Source organism: Eurosta solidaginis, chromosome 1, assembly GCF_040869045.1.
Source record: "Eurosta solidaginis isolate ZX-2024a chromosome 1, ASM4086904v1, whole genome shotgun sequence".
Classification (NCBI taxonomy): Eukaryota; Metazoa; Arthropoda; class Insecta; order Diptera; family Tephritidae; genus Eurosta; species Eurosta solidaginis.
Window position 1 is genome coordinate 373,054,353 of NC_090319.1, and position 23,053 is coordinate 373,077,405.

Sequence of the window (23,053 nt, forward strand, 5' to 3'; positions counted from 1 at the left end):
GCAAAGTGTCAGTTTGGCACCTAATTGGGGTTCTATATATTTAACTACATAGTTCACGTAGTGGATTGTCCACACTGCGCTTTCCCACTTCATTATGAATCCAATTGCTTGCAGCAACTCAGGTGATACTTCTTTAAAAGCTACAATATTTTTAACGACTTTTCAGCTACTTCTTTAAACATTTTTGTACCCAATAAAAAAGTCACAATTTTCTAATATCTAAATCTATTTCCCATCCATTTTTATTTGTATTTATTGGCTTGTGTGTTATCTTGGATAATTGTCAGATTTCAATCAATTTACCATAAAATTTATAAAAAAAGCTTAGTTCACGACATGATACAGAATTTTTAAACGTTTTATGTTACTTAAAGTAGTTCGTCATGTACATAGATTGATACCAAACGACGAATGGGAGAGTGAATTACAAATGAGATGCTTCGTGTGGACGAGGTATAAACTCTATCACGTATACCAGCTGTGGCGTCTCTGTATTCATATCTGTAGCTCAGAGGATAAACAAAGTAACTCCACTTTTGGCCAAAATGAGGTTAATATAATTTTTATACCTTACTCTGTCTTCTTAATATTTTCGCATATGATCATAACTCAAATATTTTTGGTTGCTTATAATTTTCAATTTGATAATGCTATACCTGCATTCATCTTTGAGTTATAAAATATACTTGTTTTGCTCATTTCTCAACATGTACTTTTTTGGACATACGACTTTTTACCACTCAACTGCTGATATATAATCGTCTCAAATGAGCTAACGGCCTTTATCGGCTAAGTAAAACCGAAATCGAAGCATAAAGATATCGTAAACGCAAGAAAAGTACCGACAGCTGCACACAAATATTTGTTACGAAAAAAAAAATAGCAAGGAATAAAGCTTAAAGAGAAACTGTGATACATGAAAAGAGATACCAGAGTCATATAAAAACATCAATGTGTATATGGGGTATTCCATCCCATTTCGACCAATTTTGAACCCGACTCCTTTAGAATTGGCTGAAAGTTTTTCTTCTTTTTCTAGCTTACGAAAGACGTTTTTCAGAAGTTTTTCAAATTTTTTCATCCAACTCAAAAAAAGTTATGAATTTAAAAAAAAACACCGTTCTTGTTTTCAAAATGCTATAACTTTTTCAAAAATCGACTGTTTGGGATCTTTTTCTTTTTAAAAATATGTTTTTAAATGTACTTTTCGGAAAAAATTCAAAAAAATAAAAAAAAAATTTTTTTTTGTAATTTTTCAGTTTTTCGAGATTTTTCGAATTTCGGCTTTTTTTTTCTCATAAAAAACTTCAATCAATTCTGAAATCATCCCCACTAATCCCGGAGTGGGCCGAGAATTTTTTTTTTTTATTAAAAAATATAAAAAAAAATTTAAAGTTTTTTTTTTCAATTAAATAAAAAAAATTCTCGGGCCACTCCGGGATTAGTGGGGATGATTGCAGAATTTATTGAAGTTTTTTATGAGAAAAAAAACGGGCGAAATTCGAAAAATCTCGAAAAACTGAAAAATTACAAAAAAAAACTTTAAAAATTTTTTTGAATTTTTTCCGAAAAGTACATTTAAAAACAAATTAAAAAAAAAAGATCCCAAACGGTCAATTTTTGAAAAAGTTACAGCATTTTGAAAACAAAAACGGTGTTTTTTTAAAATTCATAACTTTTTTTGAGTTGGATGAAAAAATTTGAAAAACTTCTGAAAAACGTCTTTCGTAAGCTAGAAAAAGCAGAAAAACTTTCAGCCAATTCTAAAGGAGTCGGATTCAAAATTGGTCGAAATGGGATGGAATACCCCATATACTGTAATACTGGACGGGTGGGTTATAAAAGCAGAAAACAGGCATGCCGATGTGTTGAAGTATAAACAAATCCTCCCATATTCATGCTTTTTTTAATCTGGAATTTCAAAGTGTTACGATTTTAAAGCACTTTGATATAAAGATAACCTAGTCATCTTAGCAATAGGCCGAAATGAGGCCACGCTTCTTTCTAGCGTGGGTACTTAGAAAAAGAAAATCAATCCGAATAATTCACTCGTGGAAGGAAGAATGAGCCCCGGAGCTTGAACTCACATATATCTGATCAACTTCCAAAAAATGTGCCACATAAAATTTATTTCGGAATTACAACGTTTCTTAAAAAAATTGAATTTGGGGTACATACTTTTGAAAACTCTCTGCTGCAGGAAAACTTCTGCAAATCTAGTATTTGTAATACAAGGATTAGTATTCAAAACTGGGCTGAGTATCATTTTGTACTGTTGTTTAACAGATCTGCGTTATAGAGTCGGTTGAAACTTGGTATTAAATTTTCATTCAACTAAAAGTTTTTAAGTTTGAATAACGAATGCACTGTCTTGAAAGGGATGTGCTTTCTAAGTTAAATTCTAGGGGTAAATTATCTATAAGGCAACCAATGCCTTTTCTCATTTCAAATTAGGGTTCAAATGTGTCTCTTTGATTTTGTAAAAAAAAAAAATGGAAATCCATTGAAAAACATAATTTATTAACTTTCTATTTTTAGAAATATTTCCAGATATGAAGTAAGTCTTAACTATAATAGTTATATCACGATTTTTTTGTTGGCAACGTGATCTGTGACTTTTTTTGATCGCAGCGGTTGTTATGCATGACTGTAATTAAACAATCACGCTTTACAATATAAGAACAGAACGATCAGCTGAGTAAATATCACTCAGTAAATTATTGATTAATGCTACTATCCACTGTTAGTTGACTCAGTAAAATGCTACGTAATCCGACTGCAACATCAATGAGTGGAGCGCAGTTTCTAGCGGGGGCGCTTGCATAACCGCCTATGTAGCATATAATTGAAAATCTAGTGCCCCTAGGTCGAAGCGCAAATAAGAGGCTCGTAAAGTATTTTATTGCATCTATGAATGATTGAAAACGAGACGCAGATGCTATAACAGTCAGCCAGTAACGGCGACTTCTTCGAAGCTTTCGCTGCGATTTACTGTGATTTTTCAAAAGCTGCGATAAAATTACAGGTGCATAAATATATGCCAATTCTTGTCTTAATAACATTTCCGTAAATGAACAGCCTTCGAGAGACGAGCTAAATTACATAATTTCGATAAAAAATTTTGCAACTTATTTTAGAGATACCCTAATGTACACATGCATATGCATAGAATATACAGTAGCAGAAATTCTAATTACAAAATGCAACCTGATGGACAGGTAGCAAATGCTGTTACTAATTTGACATTCTACTTATTTTGTTGTTGTTGTTCTTGTTACAGTTGTACATAGTGCGATAAGAATTGTGTGTATCATCTATGACAAGACTTACGGTCACTACTTTGCATGGTGGCAAAATTGTAATAAACTGCAAATTTAAATATATATGTGAGATGCATTATGCAAATAAATTATACAGTTATTTGTAAGTCATTTGCTTAGTTTACTGTTGTTTGTTTGTTGCTACATCATTCATTATTAAAGCTACTGTTTATGTCTTTTGCATTTGTTGTTGTTGCTGTTGCTGTTGGTGATCTTCTGCTTGCTGGTGCAGCTGATGTGGCTGTTGTTGTTGCTGCTGCTGCTGATATTGCTTCGTTTGTTGTTGCTGTTGTAATAATAACGGTTTCTGTTGTTGTGCGTGCTTCTGTTGTTTTGGCGGTGGTGCGTATATATCAATTGGCTGTCGATTACTATAACCACGATATGCCAGTTCATGGGCCTCTTCATCTAATGAACGTCGATCATAGCCACCACCTGATGACCATCCACCACCTCCACCGCCAGATGCCCAGCCAGAATTACCACCTCCACCACCACCACGTCCTGACATCAACTTCTTCAATCCCATCATACCCGCCAATAGCAAAGCAATCTTGGAGATGATCAACGCCTTACCAGCCATCATATATAGCATACCCATTGCAACTGGTATCATACCAACCATTTTCATAGCCATACCCATCATCATCATACTCATCATTTTCTTCATTTTGCCGCGACCTATGTATGTGTGGGAGATACAAAGCAAAATAAAGAGAAAAATTAAAAAATTATTATTTTTTTTTTGAAAATTGCAATTATTGAGTGAAAGTTTTACTAGATCATGCAGTAATCTTATTAAAATCAAAACATCGCAGCAGGATTATTTTCACATGAACTTTGATGTATATACGTGCACATACATAACATATGATTCCTCTTTTGTGGTGGAAGTTTAATTAAAGCTGACAAAATGATCTTTGTAATGGAAAGTCATTAATATTTGGGTTGCTATATTCCCTTTTTTTGATTTTATTGATAGGTTTTAGGAAAATGCAAGTCATGGTATTTTGAGGTGTCCATTGTGGATGGAAAAGAGGGAGTCCATATAATATCAAAACTTGATGACGGAAAAATGGGGGCCGCCATCTTTTGTCCGAACTTCAAAAAATTGTTTGCAATGGCATACTACCCGACTATTTTTCAGGCAGAAATCTATGCAACAGAAGTTTGCAGTAGAGAATGTCTATGAAGGGTTTTATCCTTCAGGAATATCTTCATTATTTCAGACAGCCTTGCGCGCCTTGCAGTCTTACACAATTACTTCTTAGATAGTGAACGCATGCATAGAAGTCCTTAATGATCTGGCAGCCAAAATAACGGCTTATTAGGAACGCATACATGCATACTACCTAGCCTAGTGCTATAGCAGCATTCTATGGCGCAGAGACTTTTTGTGTATTTACAAAAGCGCACACTAAGAAAACATAAGTATCTGGGAAACAAGCAGTTTAGACAATGCTGTATTGAACACTTGCAGCATAGAGTATCAGCCAAGCTTATTAATCTAAGCAGAGAGGACCTACAAACTCTCACTTGGTACTATACGGGACACTATAGTATACGATATCATCTTAGGAAGTTATAAAATCTATTCGATACACATTCGTTATTCGCTTTTGTGAGCTGGAGGATGAAACGTCGGTTCACACTCTCTGCGATACGTCGTTCTTGTAAGGCAGATTTCCCATCTAGGTGGCTTTACTCTTAATTCATATGTGATATGGAGTCAAAAGCTTGAAGATGTACTTAGATATATTAAAATGCTAAAGGGTAATGTACAATATACTTTAATTAAGGTCGGAGTGCACCAAGGGCACAGAAAGAACATATTAGCCCTTTCACTGCCGTCCTATAAGTAGCTGTCTAAAACACATAAGAGTAATTTTCCCAAGTTGGTTGCCACAAAAAAAAAATGTTTATAAAATATCGAATGTCCTTGACAAATACAATATATCCTTGGATTATATGGCCCTCTCGTTTTCTTACTAGCCGTTGATTGGAACTTATTAGCCCATCGTAAATGTATGCACATGCATGCATAAAAGTTAAATAAATAAACAGGCAAAGTACTATATTTACTTAGTTCACACAAACTCCTATTGATATGTTTTCGATGCACATAAGTCTTCTAAAAATGATTGAATATGTCTTGACTGCCTGAAGAGGGCAGATGGCTATGCTTGGATTCCGCCACATAAAAACGCTTCCTAACCGAATCTTTGGTAACAAAATAGCCAGTGCTGCACAACCATAATATCTTATTTTGGTAAGATACGGAGTCTATCAAAGCTCCTTGCCATTTTAAGAATAATGGCATCCGGTTGGAGGTGCATTCACCTAAGATACATAACGTTAGCTTAATGTGAATTAACGCGAATTTTGCAGGAGACGAAAAAAATGAATAATTTTTGAAATAACTTTTTTTTTTTTCAAAACTGTTAATGAGGATATCTTAGTTGCAATACTTTTGAGTGTAGAAGCTTTGAAAAAGATAAATAAAAATCGTGGATACAATTTCCGCACTCAAAACAAATTTTTTCTCTTGACTTAGCACTTTTTACTAAATATATTTCGCCATCACTCCTCATCTTTAATGATTGAAATATAACACCAAAACTATATATTTCACAAAAAATACTATTTATTTGTGAAACTATTTCTAATGGTCCTGATTTGGTCTCTTTTGCCGGATGGTGAACAGACAATAATTTATTTTTAAATTCAAACAAATGCTGTGTTGTGTCTTATTCCAAAAATACAACTGCCACATACTTTATCTATAAACTAAATGCTAAATCTCTTAATCGTTATCAAGAGAGTAAAGACTTGGGTGCAATTTTTGACTACAAACTCTCTTTTTCTAGTCACATTGACTTCGTTGTTTCAAAATTTGTTGCAATGGTTGGGTTCAGTAGACGTAACTCCAGTGACTTTAAGGACCCTATGACGTTGAAGGCACTTTATACATATATCTTTGGTCAGAAGTGGTCTTGAATATTGCTCAATACTAAAAAATTTTTTATAAAAAATGCTTTACGTATGCTTCACTGGCCAGACGGCCTCCCATCATATACCAGCAAGTACAAATTGTTTGGTCTTCAGGCTTTGCATGACATAAGAACTTTTATCTCACTCATGCTTGCCTATAATGTAATAAACTGTAGCACGAATTATTCTGATCTATCTAATTTGTTTATTCCATATATTCCACTGCGTTATCTTCGGCATAATAGATTATTTATCGAGATAACTCATAAAAGGAATTATGCTATGAATGAACCATAACTAGGACTATACATCTAGCAAATCGATCCAGTAGTGTCATTAATTCTAATAACAGCTTATATAAGTTTAAGCTTGAATTGTTTTCTATTTTTAACTAGTCTGTAAGAAAGCATGTATTTATCGTTACGTAAGAATTGAACTAGATTATGGTCAGCGCAAAGCATTTATCAAACACCAAAGGCACGTCTCAATTGGGTGAATCCAATTTCAAGGGGTTGTGTTGTGCAACCCACTCAAGGGGTTGCCAGCGAAATATATATCTTCTCCAACCCAATTGTCAACCTCACCTACCCGTGGCGAATACTGTTTCATTGACAGCCGAGGCTCTGGCGACCCCAAGTTCCTCATGGAACTAGGGGGTGGGGATTGCGAAATGGCCTAGAAAGTTTAATGTGGTCATATAAATCGTTCCCGAGATGGTCGGGCTAGTACCTTAATAGTGCTTCTTTACCGGAACGTATCGGATCTATATCCGGCAAAGGACCATCAACATCGGTAACACTCCCCAAAGCTTTCGGGGAGTGTCTTCATCGTTAATACAATAACAACAAATTATGTAACTTTAGACTAAATGAATTAAATAAATAAATAATATGCGCGCACAAAGAAATGACTCGTAATTCAGATTGATATTATTAACAGGTTGACTTAGCACATTCTTGTTAACAGCTGACGACTTATCACATTTACACATCATTGCCCATAGCACGTAAACATGAAAAATAAAAATATTTTTTTTTGTGATCGATGTATTTTGAATTCAAAAAAGTGACTTAGCACATTTTCACACTAAGCTAACGAAAAAATAGGTCGTGTGATTTAAAGTAATCTTTCCCTCTGATGCATGTACGAGCATCGATTACTCTACATCGTCGAAAATATATGAAGTAAGTAGCTTTTCTAAATTAGCTGGAGTTTGCAGGTTTTATATCGAGTAAGGTTTGGCAATTTTGAACAATTAGTTCTCCTTTTGCTTCTCAAACTATAAGCAGGAATCGTCTCCTATTCGATAAGTATCAAAAAGTAGTTTTGAGTGATAAGTGGAGTTAGCAGCTTTTGTTAGGGGCTTTGTAGCTCCGTTGGCTTCTTGCGAACTCCTCATGGACAGGTTGGCCTTAGGTTACTGGTATTGAACCCAAGCACTCAGTCGAACGCTTGGCTCATTTACCAAAAAAATTACAGGCAATCCGCCTCATATCGTGCTGCATGGCACAGTTTGTAACAACTGAAGGAAGCATGCCGAAATCCCAAAACTTTTCTATTTCTCATTTTCGTCCACAAAGTTTGTTTTTAAGTAATTTATAGGTATGAGTGTATTGTCGACAGATGGCCTTGGACTTACCAAATTTATCAATTTCAGCATGAGTAACTATACTTTATAACTCAAATAGAAATTGCATGTTAAAGGACTATGAAGTTTTTGTACCCTTAATGAGTCGTAAATATAAGTTTCCCTGTAAAATACCATTTTTACGTTTAATAAAAATGTATTACTTTAGTAAACAACATTTATGTTGTTGTTGTTATGCATTTAGTCTTTGTAGTATCGTATCGTAAAAAATTACAAATTTGTGTTTATTTGGTTTTCAACTCCTTCGTAGCGAAGATATTTAAAATCTTGTTTAGCTACCGCTTCGATACTGTGTAGTATCCCTAAAAGCAGTTGAGTAATAAAAATTGTACGTCACTATTTAGAGCTTCACCAAAAGCGACATAAAAGTGCGAGCAATGTTTTCATTGCTACGGTTATAGCTGTAGTTATAGAAGCAAAGAGTAGTTTTCTTGCATGAGTAAAGTAGTTTGTAAGGGAAAAATGATATACCTCCTTCCTTTGTCCTACATGAAAAGCAACAAGCAAGTAATAAAGTATAAGCTAGGATAGAGCCAAAGATTGTATCGCACACCTAGACCTAAACACCAATCAACTCTTAAAATCGCAATGTTCGGAAAATGCAAATAACTGACTGTCTCTACCATATGCGGTTACACAATTTTAAATGTTCAAACAGTTTTTCCTGGTTGATTAGTTGAGGCACAAATAAATCGAGTATGCAGTTCGATAGGTATTGAATTGAGAAGTACGGAGTTACTCATAGCTTCAAAATTTCAAATTTTTTAGTTAGCTCCCTATTTATTTATTTATTTATCTAGGTGTGCGATGTACTTATATTCAACTATGAACTTGCAATGAAACTTTGCATCTTCCTTAATGATTTATATAAGAACAAATGCAGGTATTTTCAAAATATATGTTTACATATGTATGTGTGTACTATATGTTCATATCATATATGAAAGTGTGCGTGGTTGTCAACAGATGGGAATGAAAAAGCGGATGACTAGTTAAAAAGGGCACATCCCCTGAAGCTTGCTCCAGGATGTCCCAAGTTGATTAGGTAAGAAAGGCGTGGATCCAAGCGCAAGGCTTTACAGTGTCGAAGATCATATGTAGTTACTTACTTACTTACTTAATTGGCGCTAACTGTCTAAACGGTTATGGCCGAATTCGAGGCTTGTTGTTATATTTCATTGGAGTATGGTTTTACGTGGCGGGTTCCAAGCACAGCGCACAACCCGCTCAGCGGAGGTGAAAATATTACTTGCACGTTTATATAGCGAGCCGCTTGCTCCAAGACAGACGCCCGCTTGCAGCCGCACCTAGAGGTGTACAGACGCTGCCGATGAGATCTCCCCCCGGCTAGCCCTTAAACCGATTATGTCAGAGTGGCCTAGCCAGGTTGTCGCCATCTCACATTAGGCCACCGCTAAACATCCGTTTAGCGCCTCCCCAGAGGATATTTGGCCGCAAGCGACCGGCAGTAGTGAGCTGCTTGAACCGCATGCAAAAGAAGCGCTCTGGGCATTCCCCAGTGAATGGCGATTAGAAGCTTTCCCCACTTTCGTGGACTTCTACACACGGCTCCGCCCTCCATATGCAGTTACCCTTACCATTAAAAAGAGAGGACTGTAGACTCATGACGGGTGTTCTGACTAGACATTGACTTCTGGCGTCATATGCCTTTAAATTAGACTTGGTCAGTGATAGCAGATGTAGGGAGTGCGGGAAAACGTAAACGATCGAGCAAGTTTTGTGCTCATGCCCTGCGCTTGCCAGTCTAAGATTCCAGCTACTAATAGTGATACATCCGTCATATCTAGAAGCAGAAAGTGCTATAGGTCCTAGAACGCATCTATTAGTTGCCAAGAGATTGAGTTACTTTGTAAAATAGGTGCGGCTATTGAGAGAGGTTTTCAGTTTCGTCGTTAAACAAACTTCTGGTAATACTACCGACTCTTTCAGTATATGTGAAGTCCTATAAGATGACGACTCTGATAAAGTTAGCTGGCGTTAATCTTTAAAGCACACAATTAGTGCGTCAGCAAGAACGCTGCTATTAGAATCTGCAGTCACTATTGCTACGCAATGGCTAAATTGTCTAAGCGGTTAAGCTTCATTAAAACCTCTTCGGATCATGCAAGACTTCCCAGAGCGAAATATCTTTTGCGTTATATCAAAAATACTGGAAATGTTTAAATTGTCTAGATCAAAGAGGCACAACGCCAGCAGAGCTTCGAACAAAGTCACAAACTTTGTTTGGTAGTATATGTGTACATAGAGAATAACGAAAAAGTGCGCGTGAGATGTTTGCTGCTTGATGAACAAACGAAAACTGATTCACTTCTTGCTTTACTGATTAGCTTTCTGCTACTCTATCAAACTAGAATACCTCTAGTTGTTGTTGTTGTAGCTATAAGGGCACTCCCCGAAGGCCTTTGGGAGTGTCATCGATGCTAATGGTTCTTTTCCGGATGCAGATGCGGTACGTTCCGGTAACAAGCACCATTAAAGTACCAGCCTAATCATCTCGGGAACGATTTGGTATGCCCACATGAAACCTTCTAGGCCATGTTGCCCCCCACTCCCTAGATCCACAAGGAATTTGGGGTCGCCAGAGTCTCGGCTGTCAAAGAAACAGATTTCGCCACGGGTCGGCGAGGTTGACAACTGGGTTGGAGAAGCTATATATTGCGCTGGCAACCTCGTGAAAGGGTTACGCTACACACCCCCTTCGACCACTTTGGTATTTAAGTCGCCTCTTACTACAGGCATACCTAAAATAAAAATATATGTAAGGCGCGATAACCTCCGAAGAGATCTAAGGACGAGCTTCCAATTTGCGTCGTGCTCCTCTTGATTTCCCCTAAAAATTGGCCGGACGGGACCTACATGTTTTATGCCGAATCCGAACGGCATCTGCAAGGCAGATGAGTTTTCACTGAGACCTTTTCATGGCAGAAATACATCGGAGCGCTTGCCAAACACTGCCGAGGGGCGACCCCGCTTAGAAAAATTTTCTTCTAATTGAAAAACCTTATTTCTAAAATTTTGATGTTGCTTTGCCCGGGGTATACGGTGTGGTAGGCGGAGCACGCTTCCATCACATCACGTTGGCAGGCATACCTGCCACGGGTATATTCTAAGCCCCCTAACCCGCTGGGGTGAATACGTCTTGTCTTTTCTGTCGACATTCAATGTTGATACCCAATCCCACCTCTTAAATATTTTAAGGCTTCATCAAATCAAAGAAATCGAACTATATAGTATTCCATCTAGAATACCTCTTGCGAAAGAATCTGCAGGCAACTGCACTGATGTTTCATATTTCTTTTCTGAGTATTTTGGCTCCCTTTTTCTTAACTTTAATGAAAATTATTTACAGTTCGAAGCTAACGGCGTAAATAGTATATCTCCTAAATTTTGCTGTCTGTTACTTTCATCTGCGGATGTGCTGAATGGAACTATAAAGCTGATATGGATGGATTCTCAGCAAGTTTGTCCAAAAACAACAAAGCTCTGATATTCCCGTTGTAACTTATCTATAACAGGTCTCTTACTTTGGATGTTTTTGTTGATGAGTGGAAAGTCACATGCAGCACCCCTATTTTTAAGAGTGGCAGGAAAAATTGAGTTTCTAACTATCAACCAGTACCAAAGCTGTCCCTGTGGGTAGTAGCTTACTTTAGTACATTACGCACATTTTATTGTATAAAATGTAACGCAAAATTTTAATTTTTTGAGTTTTGATCATTTAATTTAATGGCAGGCTGATATCGTTGCGTTGTGTCTAAGGTACGGCTCAATGTGATAAAGTAAGCGGAAATAGATTTTATAAAAGGTGGTCATGATTATGGACCGATTTTGTTGACTTTAGGTAGGCGTTGGTATCATTGTATTAGGAAAGTCTCCACAAATGTTTTCTTAGATTCCAGCCTCTGAATTGTTGTGAAAAATTCAAACCACTACGAGGCGCAGACACACCCAATTTCAATAACTTTTAAGCTCTCTTACCGACCCCAACATTAGGTTAGGTTGAACTAACCGGACAATAAAGACCTCACATAGACTGAATGTGTCCATTGTGTTACTAGCGTTTGTTTGATGACTAAACAGATCCCCAATCAGTTACCAGGACTCATGTTATAGAATCACTCCGTCCTCTTGTCAAATACTAGAAGTTTTATTTGACCTATTTTAATTGCTGCCTCGAGATCTAGAAACTCTGCTGCCCCTTACGACTGGTGTCTTTGTCCTGGCGAGTGCAGGACATGCTCAGCCATTTCTTCCAGCAGCTCGATCTTCCTACACTTGCTGTTTCTAACGAGGCCTAACTTATAAGCATGTGTCGCCAGAAAGCAGTGCCCAGTTAGAACGCCCATCGTAAACCTTAAGTCTTCTCTCTTCATAGAAATGGGTTGTGAGTCTTTGCACATAATATTAGACATTTTGCATCCCCGCGCTTCTGTCTACGCCTTTTCTGCTTGCTGGATCATATGCAACTCCTGTCTCCTTTGAATTTCTCCCCAAAGGATTGGGAAGACTATCGTCGTTTCCGCGAGTGTTGCACCCTCCTTTGCAAACTCATCGGCTTTTTCCTTACCTTCTATCCCTTATGAACTCAGTCCGGCCTGAGAGAAGTGTTTCCAATGCTTCTTTGCATTCCTAAACACTTCTTGATTAAGTACTGTGGGAGATTATTGCCCAAATCACCGCCTGACTACCAATATATATATTGAAGTGACGGCAGCTTAAGCACGCCTCCTCCAGAATTTCTGCTGCTTTCTTCACGGCTAAAATTTCCGCCTCAAAGACGCTGCAGGCAGCCCAACGCAGGGATAATTTTAAGATAGAGCTGTTGCAGGGACGAAAAATAGTGTGAAGCAAGCTTCACATAACTCTAGTAGGTCACATTCACCACTTACCACAGCAGAATTTGTTAAACTACCACTGTCTGTATTTATTATTTAACAATTATTTGTATATTTTTTATTCAGCTAATGTGTTCAGAATTTTATTTTTTACTCTTTAGAACTCCAATCAGTGTATTTTGTTTGCTTAAATTATGTTAAAAATTGTGTTAAATTTTGTGGTGTGGTGAAAGTGACCTATTAGAATTTTGTGAAGCTCCGCTGCTTTCCACTGAAGTTCGCGCATGCAACATCTTTATTCTTCAATCAATCTTTGCCAGCGTTTAGTTCACGTACAAATTGAACGATTTGGCTCAATCAATCTGTAATATAGGCCGGGGGAAGTTTCAGCGAATATTCGCGATTTCCGCGCTATAACTCAAAAAAAGTTTATAAGACGAAAAAGTACTTCGGGCTGAACTTCTGGAGATCTTAAAAAAGTTCAAAAAATCAACTATCCAAACTGACAAAACTTAAATTTTTTTCCAAACAACTAAAGTTTTGCGTTTAGTTCAGTTTACTATGCGTGAAATTCGTCTCCATTCGTCTTGCACCTGCATCAAAAAGTCGTTTTAAATTAAAAGTGGGGTTAGTAGCTTCTACCGCGGCGTCAGCGAAGTATAATTTAGAAATATTTCTCACATCTCACATCTTAAGAATCAGACGCTTCCACCTCCTACATATGCACATATATTTATTGTTGCATGACATTAATTCTGTGTTTGGTGGCAACTAAGTAGGTATTATTGCAAGAGTGAAATGAAATAAACATAAATGAAATTATAACGTCAACAGACTGGCAATAATGAGCACATATTATGTAGGTATATACACTGAAAAAAAAACCTGGTGAAATCTTGCGAACTGCGGGTCTGTTAAGCCGATGTTTCTGTTAATTTTTATCGATCGCAAGTAGGTGTTGAATCAACTTTGCACAAATTGTTGTTACTGAATTAACCATTTTAACAGTTAAATCAACAAAAAAAAAAGTGCACCAACTGTTAGCCACAGCTCTGTTAAATATAAATATATAAATAAAAAAATGTTTTCTAAAGGTTTTGAATTTGCTTTTTCCAAGCCACGATCACAACATTTAGGCGTAGCACTCTACTCATACTACGACCGCTTAGCTCTCCTTAGTGATAGAACTTTTAGAAAAAGTATCGATACCGGTACTCGTATAAAATACTCGGGTCAAAGTATCGATGGTAGTACTCATACTAAGTAAAAGGTATCGAGTATAATCGATCCAAGTGAGTACTTAGAAATTTTTACCAAAAGTGAAGAAATTTTTTTTAAATGAGAGTGTATGTTTCGAATTTAATAGAAAAGAAGTAAAGAAATTTTAAGTTTGACGAAACCGAACATTATATATCCATTTGTATGCTCTTACATATAATTTAGGAATATATAAATATAATTTAAAGACAAACGTCACCAACATTAAATTATTTAAAAAAAATTCCAGTTAAAAAAATTGTTTCTAAATAAGGTCGTTTAGCAAGCACTCCGAGTGTACTTCTCCCATGAAAAGCTTCTCAGTGAAGATGCATCTGCCTTGTATGTAGGTGCTGTTTGGAATCACCATCATACGTTTTGTGGACAGATGTCAGGATTGATTCTGGATCGGTTAAGTTTATCATGTTACAGTATCCAGATCGAAGTTGAGTTAGAGAGACGCGCATCTCCCTGGGGAGATTGCTTTCCTCTTCTGCGAGTTAAAGGTATTTAACTTTAAGAACGGTGTTCGGTGGGCGAATCGTGGCATAGATGTCTGACGCCTTTTTGTTGATATCTTCGAGGACCTTTTTGTATGTTCCTTCTAGATGCTACTACATGCTTCTACATTCTACGTTTTCTTCATAATGCTTGCGGAGATAAATTCTTAAGTCCCTGGGAGGTGGTTCCTCTTCGATCCCATATCTATTGAGATTCCCAGGTTTCTGGGTATTTAACAAAAAACTCTTTGTTCAGCATTTCATTTCTCTCCTTAATGGGGAGTACTCTCGCCTCACTGTGCACCTCACTCGGCGACCACTTCGGAGTTGAGTAGCATGCAAGTGGCCGGCCAATTGCTTTGTAAGTGGTGATGAGCGTCTATTTATCTTTACCCCAAGTGCTGCCGGGAAAAGATTTGCGGATTTTCTCACGGCTCTGGATTCTAGGAACAATTTCACAGTGGAACGAAAAAGCTCTATTGCATGACAAGTTAAAACGTATCGAAAGAGTTAGCTGCTTTTCATTATTTTGTTAGAGCTAGTGATTTTGTACAATAAACACATACTTTTACCACCATATGCAGAAATCGTGTCCAATTCCAACATTATCAAAAAGTCGGTTTAAGTTAAATGCGGAGCTTTAGCCGCAACGTCGACGATCTCAATTTGTGCTCAAGTTATGGACTGAACTTTGTTGATCTTAAACATGTAGACCAACGGCACTTGGTAAAGTATCCAGGTAAAGTATCGATACTTTACACAGTAATTTGAAAAAAGCATCGAGTATCCTACTCACTCAGTACTCGTATCGTTCTATCACCAGTTCTGCTGTGTTCACTAGCAACACCACTGATGGACCAAAATGTACTTTTTCTCTATTGCATGAATTATTTCTTTTTTCTCCCTAATTTGGGGTCGCTTATTTCAAATGTCTCCTAATATTTCTTCTAGCAGTTCGAGTTTTTGAAATAAGGGTATCATACAAAAAACATTTCTTAATTGACATTTTTGCGTTATTTATTATGAGTTCATCAAGGAGACTATGTGCAAGTAATCCAAACTTACTTAATTAAATCATTTCCAAAACTGAGTCTTGAAAAGATATTTTCCATGACCCACAAATTATAAAACTAATTTGTGATCCAGAGTTCACTAGACGCATGAAAGAACCTGAAAAATCTGCATGGGACAAGTTCGTTTTATTTGTAAAAAACTGTTTAGGAAACAGAAAGTTACCTAAGTTATCTGATCATATAGATCAACTGATGCTATACTTTCAACATCTGGGAGTAAACATGAGTATTGAGATGTATGGCTATGGAGAAAAGCCATCTGAACCGTTTTCCTGAAAATTTAGGCGATCTCAGTGAAGGCAGAGACAGCGTTTTCTGCAGGACCTCCACGCTATGGAAGATCGATATCAAGGATACTGGAACCCACATATGTTAGCTGATTACTACTCGAGCATTCTGAGTAGTGCTCCTGAATCAACTCATAAAACCAAATATCTTAAAAGAAAATGTTACTCACTGTAATTGATAATAATAAAGTTTATTTATTAAAAAACCAAATTGCATTTACTAAAGGCTTTATTATTAAATATTTTGGAAACTAGCGCTGCTAAGAAAAAATTGCTCCTGCATTTGAAATGAGGGTAAAAAGTACTTTAACAATCATGCTTAACATCTGATCCAATAGAACTTGTGTTGCCTAGTGTTATTAATGTCACCTCAAAAATTCCAATGAAAAATGTTAAAATATAACAATGGCTGTTGATATTACTGAGATTTCTGTGACACGTTAGTCATAAGAACAAAGTAGTGAGCGCTATAAGCGTGAGTTTCTCTTTAAAATTAATTGATGCATTTGCACAATATTGGCGATTCTTTGCTTTTGAAATGAACAATTAAAGCACTTCTTTTAACCAAAATATCAGTAAGATTGATGGAAAGACTGTTATTTTTACAGAATATTGTTAAGTTGTAACTAACAGCTTTTCTTCTGTTGAAATGAATGAACAAGTTTGTCTATTTGAAAAAAAAAAATTCTGTTGAACTAACCATAATGCGATCAAACTTACTGAATAACTGTTAATTTAAGAACAATAAAATTGAGTTCTTGAATTTACTTGCTTTATTTCTTTCGGTGTAAAAAATTTAATTGTACTCGACATGAAAATCATAAATTGTGTCAGCAGCATAGTTATTAATTTATGTGTACAAATATGAGATGGAGGTGTGTGCATTACTGCTGATGTAACATATATTGTGCACTGTAAGAAATTTGAGCTTTGATTTTAAACCATTAACATTTTATAGACATTTTTCTATCTCTTTTTTATCTACAATTAGAAAGTTCTCAACTTACTACTCTCTTTTTACTTATTTTATTCGATTTCCAATTAAAACGTATGCGAAAAATAAATCTAAAATCGATGTTGTTTTTATTTTTATTTTCGGCTTTTCAAAAGTTATATCAAGAAGCTCGGGAATTCTTCTTGATATAAGTCTAAAATATTTAACTTGTTTTAAAACGAAATAAAAATGTTGAACTAGACTGGGTCGATTTATTAACCGATATCGCGCCATCGATTTTTCGATAGGATTTGGGCTCAGGAAATAAAAGTTCATACTAGAACGCGCATACCCAAAAAAATAATTTTCGACCCTGCGAAAAAAAATGTCGAAAGGATAAATTTTTCGACCAAAACACTCCCCAAAACCAAAAGAAAATGTTTCTTTTCAAAAAAACTCTTGTTATCGCCAACGGTTTCACAATAGTTTTTTGAAAAAAAAAAAAAAAAATTGACCCTATCGCCATTTTTTTTCGCAGGCTCGAAAATTTTTTTTTGGGTATGCGTAGTGGAACTTTTTTTCCTGAGCCCAAATCCTATCGAAAAATCGATGGCGCGATATCGGTTAATAAATCGACCCAATCTAGTATACATACCTACATAAATATGACAATTTACATTAAGATTCCCGTTTTTGTTACAATTTTTCCTAGTTAAGTTCAAATTTGTCACCATGGTTTAATATTTTATTTCGTTTTATTTAGTAAAATGCTATATTAAAAACATTTAACTATTATATAAAAAAAAGGACATCGACATTTTAAATAGTACTACACGCCAGCTCAAGTTATGTTTTAATTTTTCCTGTGGGGTGAATATTAGACTGGATAGAAAAATCAAAAGCCTTCTTCTAAATTTGAACCTTTTTTTGATTTCTATAAAATTTTCTGTTCTTGGAAACACAGCCGAAAGGATTACTTTTTTATTGTAACTGGATTTGACAACCGATTCCTAAAATTGATAAATCATTATTTTGGCCTAGAGAAGCTCTATAAATCCTTCCGTTCATAGTTTTGTCTAATAAACCATTAGATTCGTCGTTTCGCTGAATTATGAAAAAAAACGACTAAGTGGAAACAACATCAGAACTAAAATGATCATAAGAGAAATTATAAAGCTTTTCAATCCAAAAATATTGACACATCAATTGTAAAAATCGGAGGGGAAATAATTAAGTTCAAATATAAAACAAGATTCGGTCGGATTCTCAGACTTTTCAAACATAAACTTCGAATTTGGGGGCGGACTTTTTAAATTTCTTTTTTATTTCGCATAAGTACAATTCCAGTTTAATGTACATTAGATATAGAATTATTTTAGCTCTTAACCTGTCTTAAAAATCAACAACAAAGTATAAATCAAACCAAGGCAAACAGCAATTGAAAATCTCATGAATTTCAGTCAAAAATCTTAATATGTAAATAGTCAACATGTTTAAGTAAGGATTACAGCGTCTCCCATAGCTACCCATCCAAGAACCGGTAGTTTTGAGGTTGCTAATTAAGAATTTACATTTTTTTTAAAATATGACGTATCTTTAATATTAGACGAGTTTTACAAAAAATATCTTCATTTAACCGAAATATGGTATGTGGGCGATTTCGAGGTCTCTCAAGCCGACCAATACAATTTTTATATACATACAAATTTAAGATAATTATCTCATGGAAACACAAACTAAAAAAAAAAGAAAAAATATTATATAAAATCCACTATGATATTTACGCGGTTAAAAGCTTAAGCCTAAATCTGAAACTATTTTGTACTATATATATGACCAAACCAAATTTGTTTTCAATATATATATATACACTATATCAGTCTTTCTGAAAAATGAGTGCACAATTCGAAATTAAAGAAGTCTTAACTTGCAGTTATATGATTTCGAACCGACGTGCCTCAGATTCCAGTAGCTTGCTCTATCTTCTGAGCTATCGCATCTTTGTTAGAAAACGTATAATAACACATTGTATGTATGATAAATGTTTCGTGAAAGAGTTTATGACTTGAAACACTTTTCACAACGAAATTTTTCATTTTTAAATGTTAAGCTTCAAGTGTAAACCTGTATGGTTAGCTTTATATTTTAAGGTTTTTGAAACCTTTTGCTTTTGTTTCACACCAAGAATGACTAAGTTTCTATTTTTGAATTTTTGAAAATATTTTGGTTTTGTTTTAAACCTGTTTTAAGGTTTGAGACTTATTATTAAAACCGAATAAAATTGAAAGCCTTTGTAGTAAAAGAGTACGTTTTCAATTTAGTACAAAGAAGTTGCAAAAACTGCTTAAACTGATGAAAGGTTCAAACTTAAGGCGCACATTTTTTACCGTGTAGGCAAGAAGACTAGCATTTTATTTTACTAGAATTAAATGTACTATTAATTTGCATACTAAAAAACATTCTCAACCGTTTGGTTGTAAAATTTGTAATTGTTTTTAAATATTGTTGAGGCCCGTTGAGATTCTTCCATTTGGTCGTCAAAAAAAATCTGGTAACACTAATGGACACATTCGGTCTATGTGAGGTCTTAATTGATCGGCCAGTTCAATATAACATAACCTAAGGTACACAAAAAAGAGCACTTGATAATCGATTATTCGAATAATGGATTTGTCGATTAGCAAAATTTGTTTATCGAACAGCAATAATCGGAACATAAATGAACTTCAATACCCACATACATATTCTGAAACCTATTTTGCAGCAAAGAATTTAATATTTTTGTATTTATTTTACAAAAAATGGAATTTTTGGAAAAATTATTTTCAAATGACTAAATTTTAGATTGTTAAAGCTTCAGCATTCAAATAATGACAGTTAATCGATTACATGCTATATTGGAACCTAATGCCAACTAGTCAGTTTTCAATCAATTCAAAAGTTGCTACACGGCTAATCGACTAGTCGAATTAGACGAATAATCGCTTGTAAACAAGATCCCTAATAAAATGTCCTGACGAAGTTAACATTGCAGCTATTTGAAACTAATTTTATTGCTTTCTATTTGCAAAAAGCATAAGTAATAATAAAATATTGCTCTTGACATGGATTGAAATATCCTTCTCGTAACACACGTTCAATTAACTATTCATACAAAATGTGATAAAAATAAGTTCGACGTTTCCTTTATCTAACCTTTCTTCGGATTTTGAACCACTGCGCGTTGCTACATTTAATATCCTACCCAGCTTCTCATCGCTATAATAATCTGCATAATAATGTAATAAATATCTCCATACACATTTTTTTGCACAGAATGTGACATTTCTTGAAACATAATGATTAAAGACCAAATTTCGTTTCGATGCTTAGGTATATAATGTACTTTACTCCATAGAAACACTCACCTTCTTCAAGTCCACGACCTATTTCGTCTGCAGTCAATTTTGGAAAATTAACTTGTATTGTATGACCGTTAAAAAAGTAGCTCAAACGTTCAATGAGCATATTTGTCAATTTAGTGTCACGATCATCGCTAGAGCGAGACACTGACGCGTCCACATCATTGTCGCTATAAAGCGGCTGCGTTGGAGAGGCAGAGGCTACTGCAGCAGCACCGTTGATCGGTAAACGCACTAATTTAACACCATCCGCTACAGTGATGGCATCAATGTGCGATATGCGGTCTATAAAGGAGATAGCCTTTTTCTTGAGGCATGGCACAAAACCGACTTCAGAACGGCTGCATTCATCATAGATGCGCAAAATTGTGCGTGTGCCTGGGTTAGCGGTATTTGATGGCGTTGCTGATGTAGTAGGATGTGATGATGATGGTGTTGATGACAATGTCACGGGTGATGAATGTTTCGAAGAAGTTGCTACACTGCGTGGCGTTGATTGCACAAAATGAAAATTATTCAGATTTTCAGTGCCAGCATCACATGAACGCATGAGCAGGCAAAGATAGAGCGTGAACGCGTAATTCGAAATTTTGGCGCTATTTTTTGGCTTCGTATGTGGAAATGTTTTTTTCAACAACATTTTTTTGCACTTTTAGTTTATGTTCAGATTTTTTATAATTAAATTTTTTGTCCTAAATCACAAGTGTTTGGAGATTTTAAGTTATAATTTTGTGTTTGGCTTTTTTGGTTTTTATTCTGCACTTCACTCAGTTTATTGCCATTATTTTTCATATATTTAATTTTTATTTCAACGCTGTTTATTTCATTTGCACCTTCACTAAATTCACTTCGATGTTGTTGTTTTTATAAGAAATGGTAATTTTATCCTAGCTGATCGCTTCAACACACGCGCACGCCCATTACCAATTACTATTCAACCAAAAACGCCATGCAATTTTGCTTGCCTCTAACTACACTCCATTCATATTTATTTCTAGTATCGTTTGTGTACGTATCTTCTTTACCGGCTGAAGCGGTTTCTGACAATCTTCAAAACACACTGATGCAACCATATGGCGCGCTTTATTCTTTTATAGACACCGCGTTTCTGCATACAAAAATCAAGCAAAGAAATTACCAACTGCTTTTCTTTTGCTTTTTCAAATTTCTTTGCAATTTCATTGCTCGCTTGCCACAAGAAGTTTAGACTGAAAGGCAACATTTCTACGTTGGTGAACAACTTTGTTGCTTTGTGCGAATATGCATTTGTGCCTGCAGCAATGTTGCTAAACAGTCGCGTGATATTTTTCGTAGCTTTTTTGAACCCAAGGGACGGAATCACAGTTTGAGATGATGGATAGAGCGTAGATCCCCACGATACCAAAGGTTGAGATATGGATCCCATGTATGGCGAAGTACAAGAATGTGCTGCTCCTTCCGAAACACCAGAACGCCACACAGCAAAGCTCTATTTAAGGGTACGTTGGAGGCCGGCAGAATATCATCCAAATAAACAAGCAGGTGGAGGATATGTTGAAAACGGAGCTTGGAAAAATGTCTTTGGACAAAAGCCAATATTCATCTGTGCTTCACGAATAAAATTTAAATGGACAACAAATATAACCCACTAGAAACGGAAAATGTAGAAGAGGACCGCGATAGGCTTGAATAAAGACGACGATAGGGGGACGTAGGCGTATCGACGAAAGTGTTGAAGGTATACTAACAACTTAACGATGCTACGGGTCCCACAAATAAACTTTCAACGATCTCCTTCCAACCCATTAGACGGGTTCGGCCTTGGTCGCAAGCAGTATTTTTCTGCGCCTCAACAAGGAAAGTTCGAAGTACAAACAAAAAAACCCGCTATGAATGGGCGAGGCAGAAAGGAGCCTCAGAAGGTAGGCTTGAATGAAGACGGTGATAGGGGGACGTAGGCGTAACGACGAAAGTGTTGAGGGTGTACTAACAGCTTAACGATGCTACGGGTACTACAAATAAACCTTCAACGATCTCCTCCCAACCCATTAGACGGGTTCGGCCTTGGTCGTAAGCAGTATTTTTCTGCGCCTCAACAAAGAAAGTTCGAAGTACAACAAATATAGCCCACTAGGAATGGGCGAGGTAGAAAGGAGCCCCAGACGACTTTAATCGAGAGGGCAAGGGAAGGATATAGAAGTGACGATGAAGGGATTGAAGGCCTACCAATAGCTCAGGGATAATGAGGGTCCTACAAATAACTCCAACCCTGGACAAGGGATCCTTTGGCGTGGCGCTGATTATAAAACCATTATTTCTGGACAGGAAGTAAAACTTCTGCCGGTAGCACTCGAAATCGGAAGACAGATGAAGAGGAACCTGCACACTTTCTTGTTGTTTAGTTCCAGCACTGGGGAGCTAGCGATTGTGGCCATCGAATGGGAGGGACAAGAGGCCGTTCCACTGGCACATAACTTAGAAGCCCCACCAGAAGAGCTCCTGGTCCGTCACACCGCATGTACCATATACCAGCACATGACATGTATATATATACTGCGATATCGGCTCAATGCAATTCATGCTCTGAGAAAATCCAAAAATTACATCTTTATACTGTTTACCTGCTACAGCTGAACTTCGCATTTATTCACATAATTCAATTGTCATCGTTCTCCACATAAATACTTAAACTGGTTTACTTTGTTTCCATTAGATATGTATTTCTTCAATTGTTTATTTTCTTTTCAAATTGCGCTGTCTGCCATAGTTTGCTATTTGATTTAATTTTAATGCAACATGTTGATTAA

At 36.0% G+C, this 23,053-nt stretch overlaps 1 protein-coding gene across 1 annotated transcript; it reads right to left on the minus strand.

Annotated features, from left to right (window-relative positions):
- Positions 1 to 3,020: 3,020 nt before the first annotated feature.
- On the minus strand, positions 3,021 to 21,304 carry Osi12 (DUF1676 domain-containing protein Osi12). The gene is made up of 2 exons (XM_067763047.1): positions 20,274 to 21,304; positions 3,021 to 4,001 (listed from the first exon to the last, which is right to left on the minus strand). Exons 1-2 carry the CDS (start codon positions 20,905 to 20,907, stop codon positions 3,490 to 3,492), a joined length of 1,146 nt encoding a protein of 381 aa, XP_067619148.1. The 5' UTR covers positions 20,908 to 21,304; the 3' UTR covers positions 3,021 to 3,489.
- Positions 21,305 to 23,053: the final 1,749 nt, after the last annotated feature.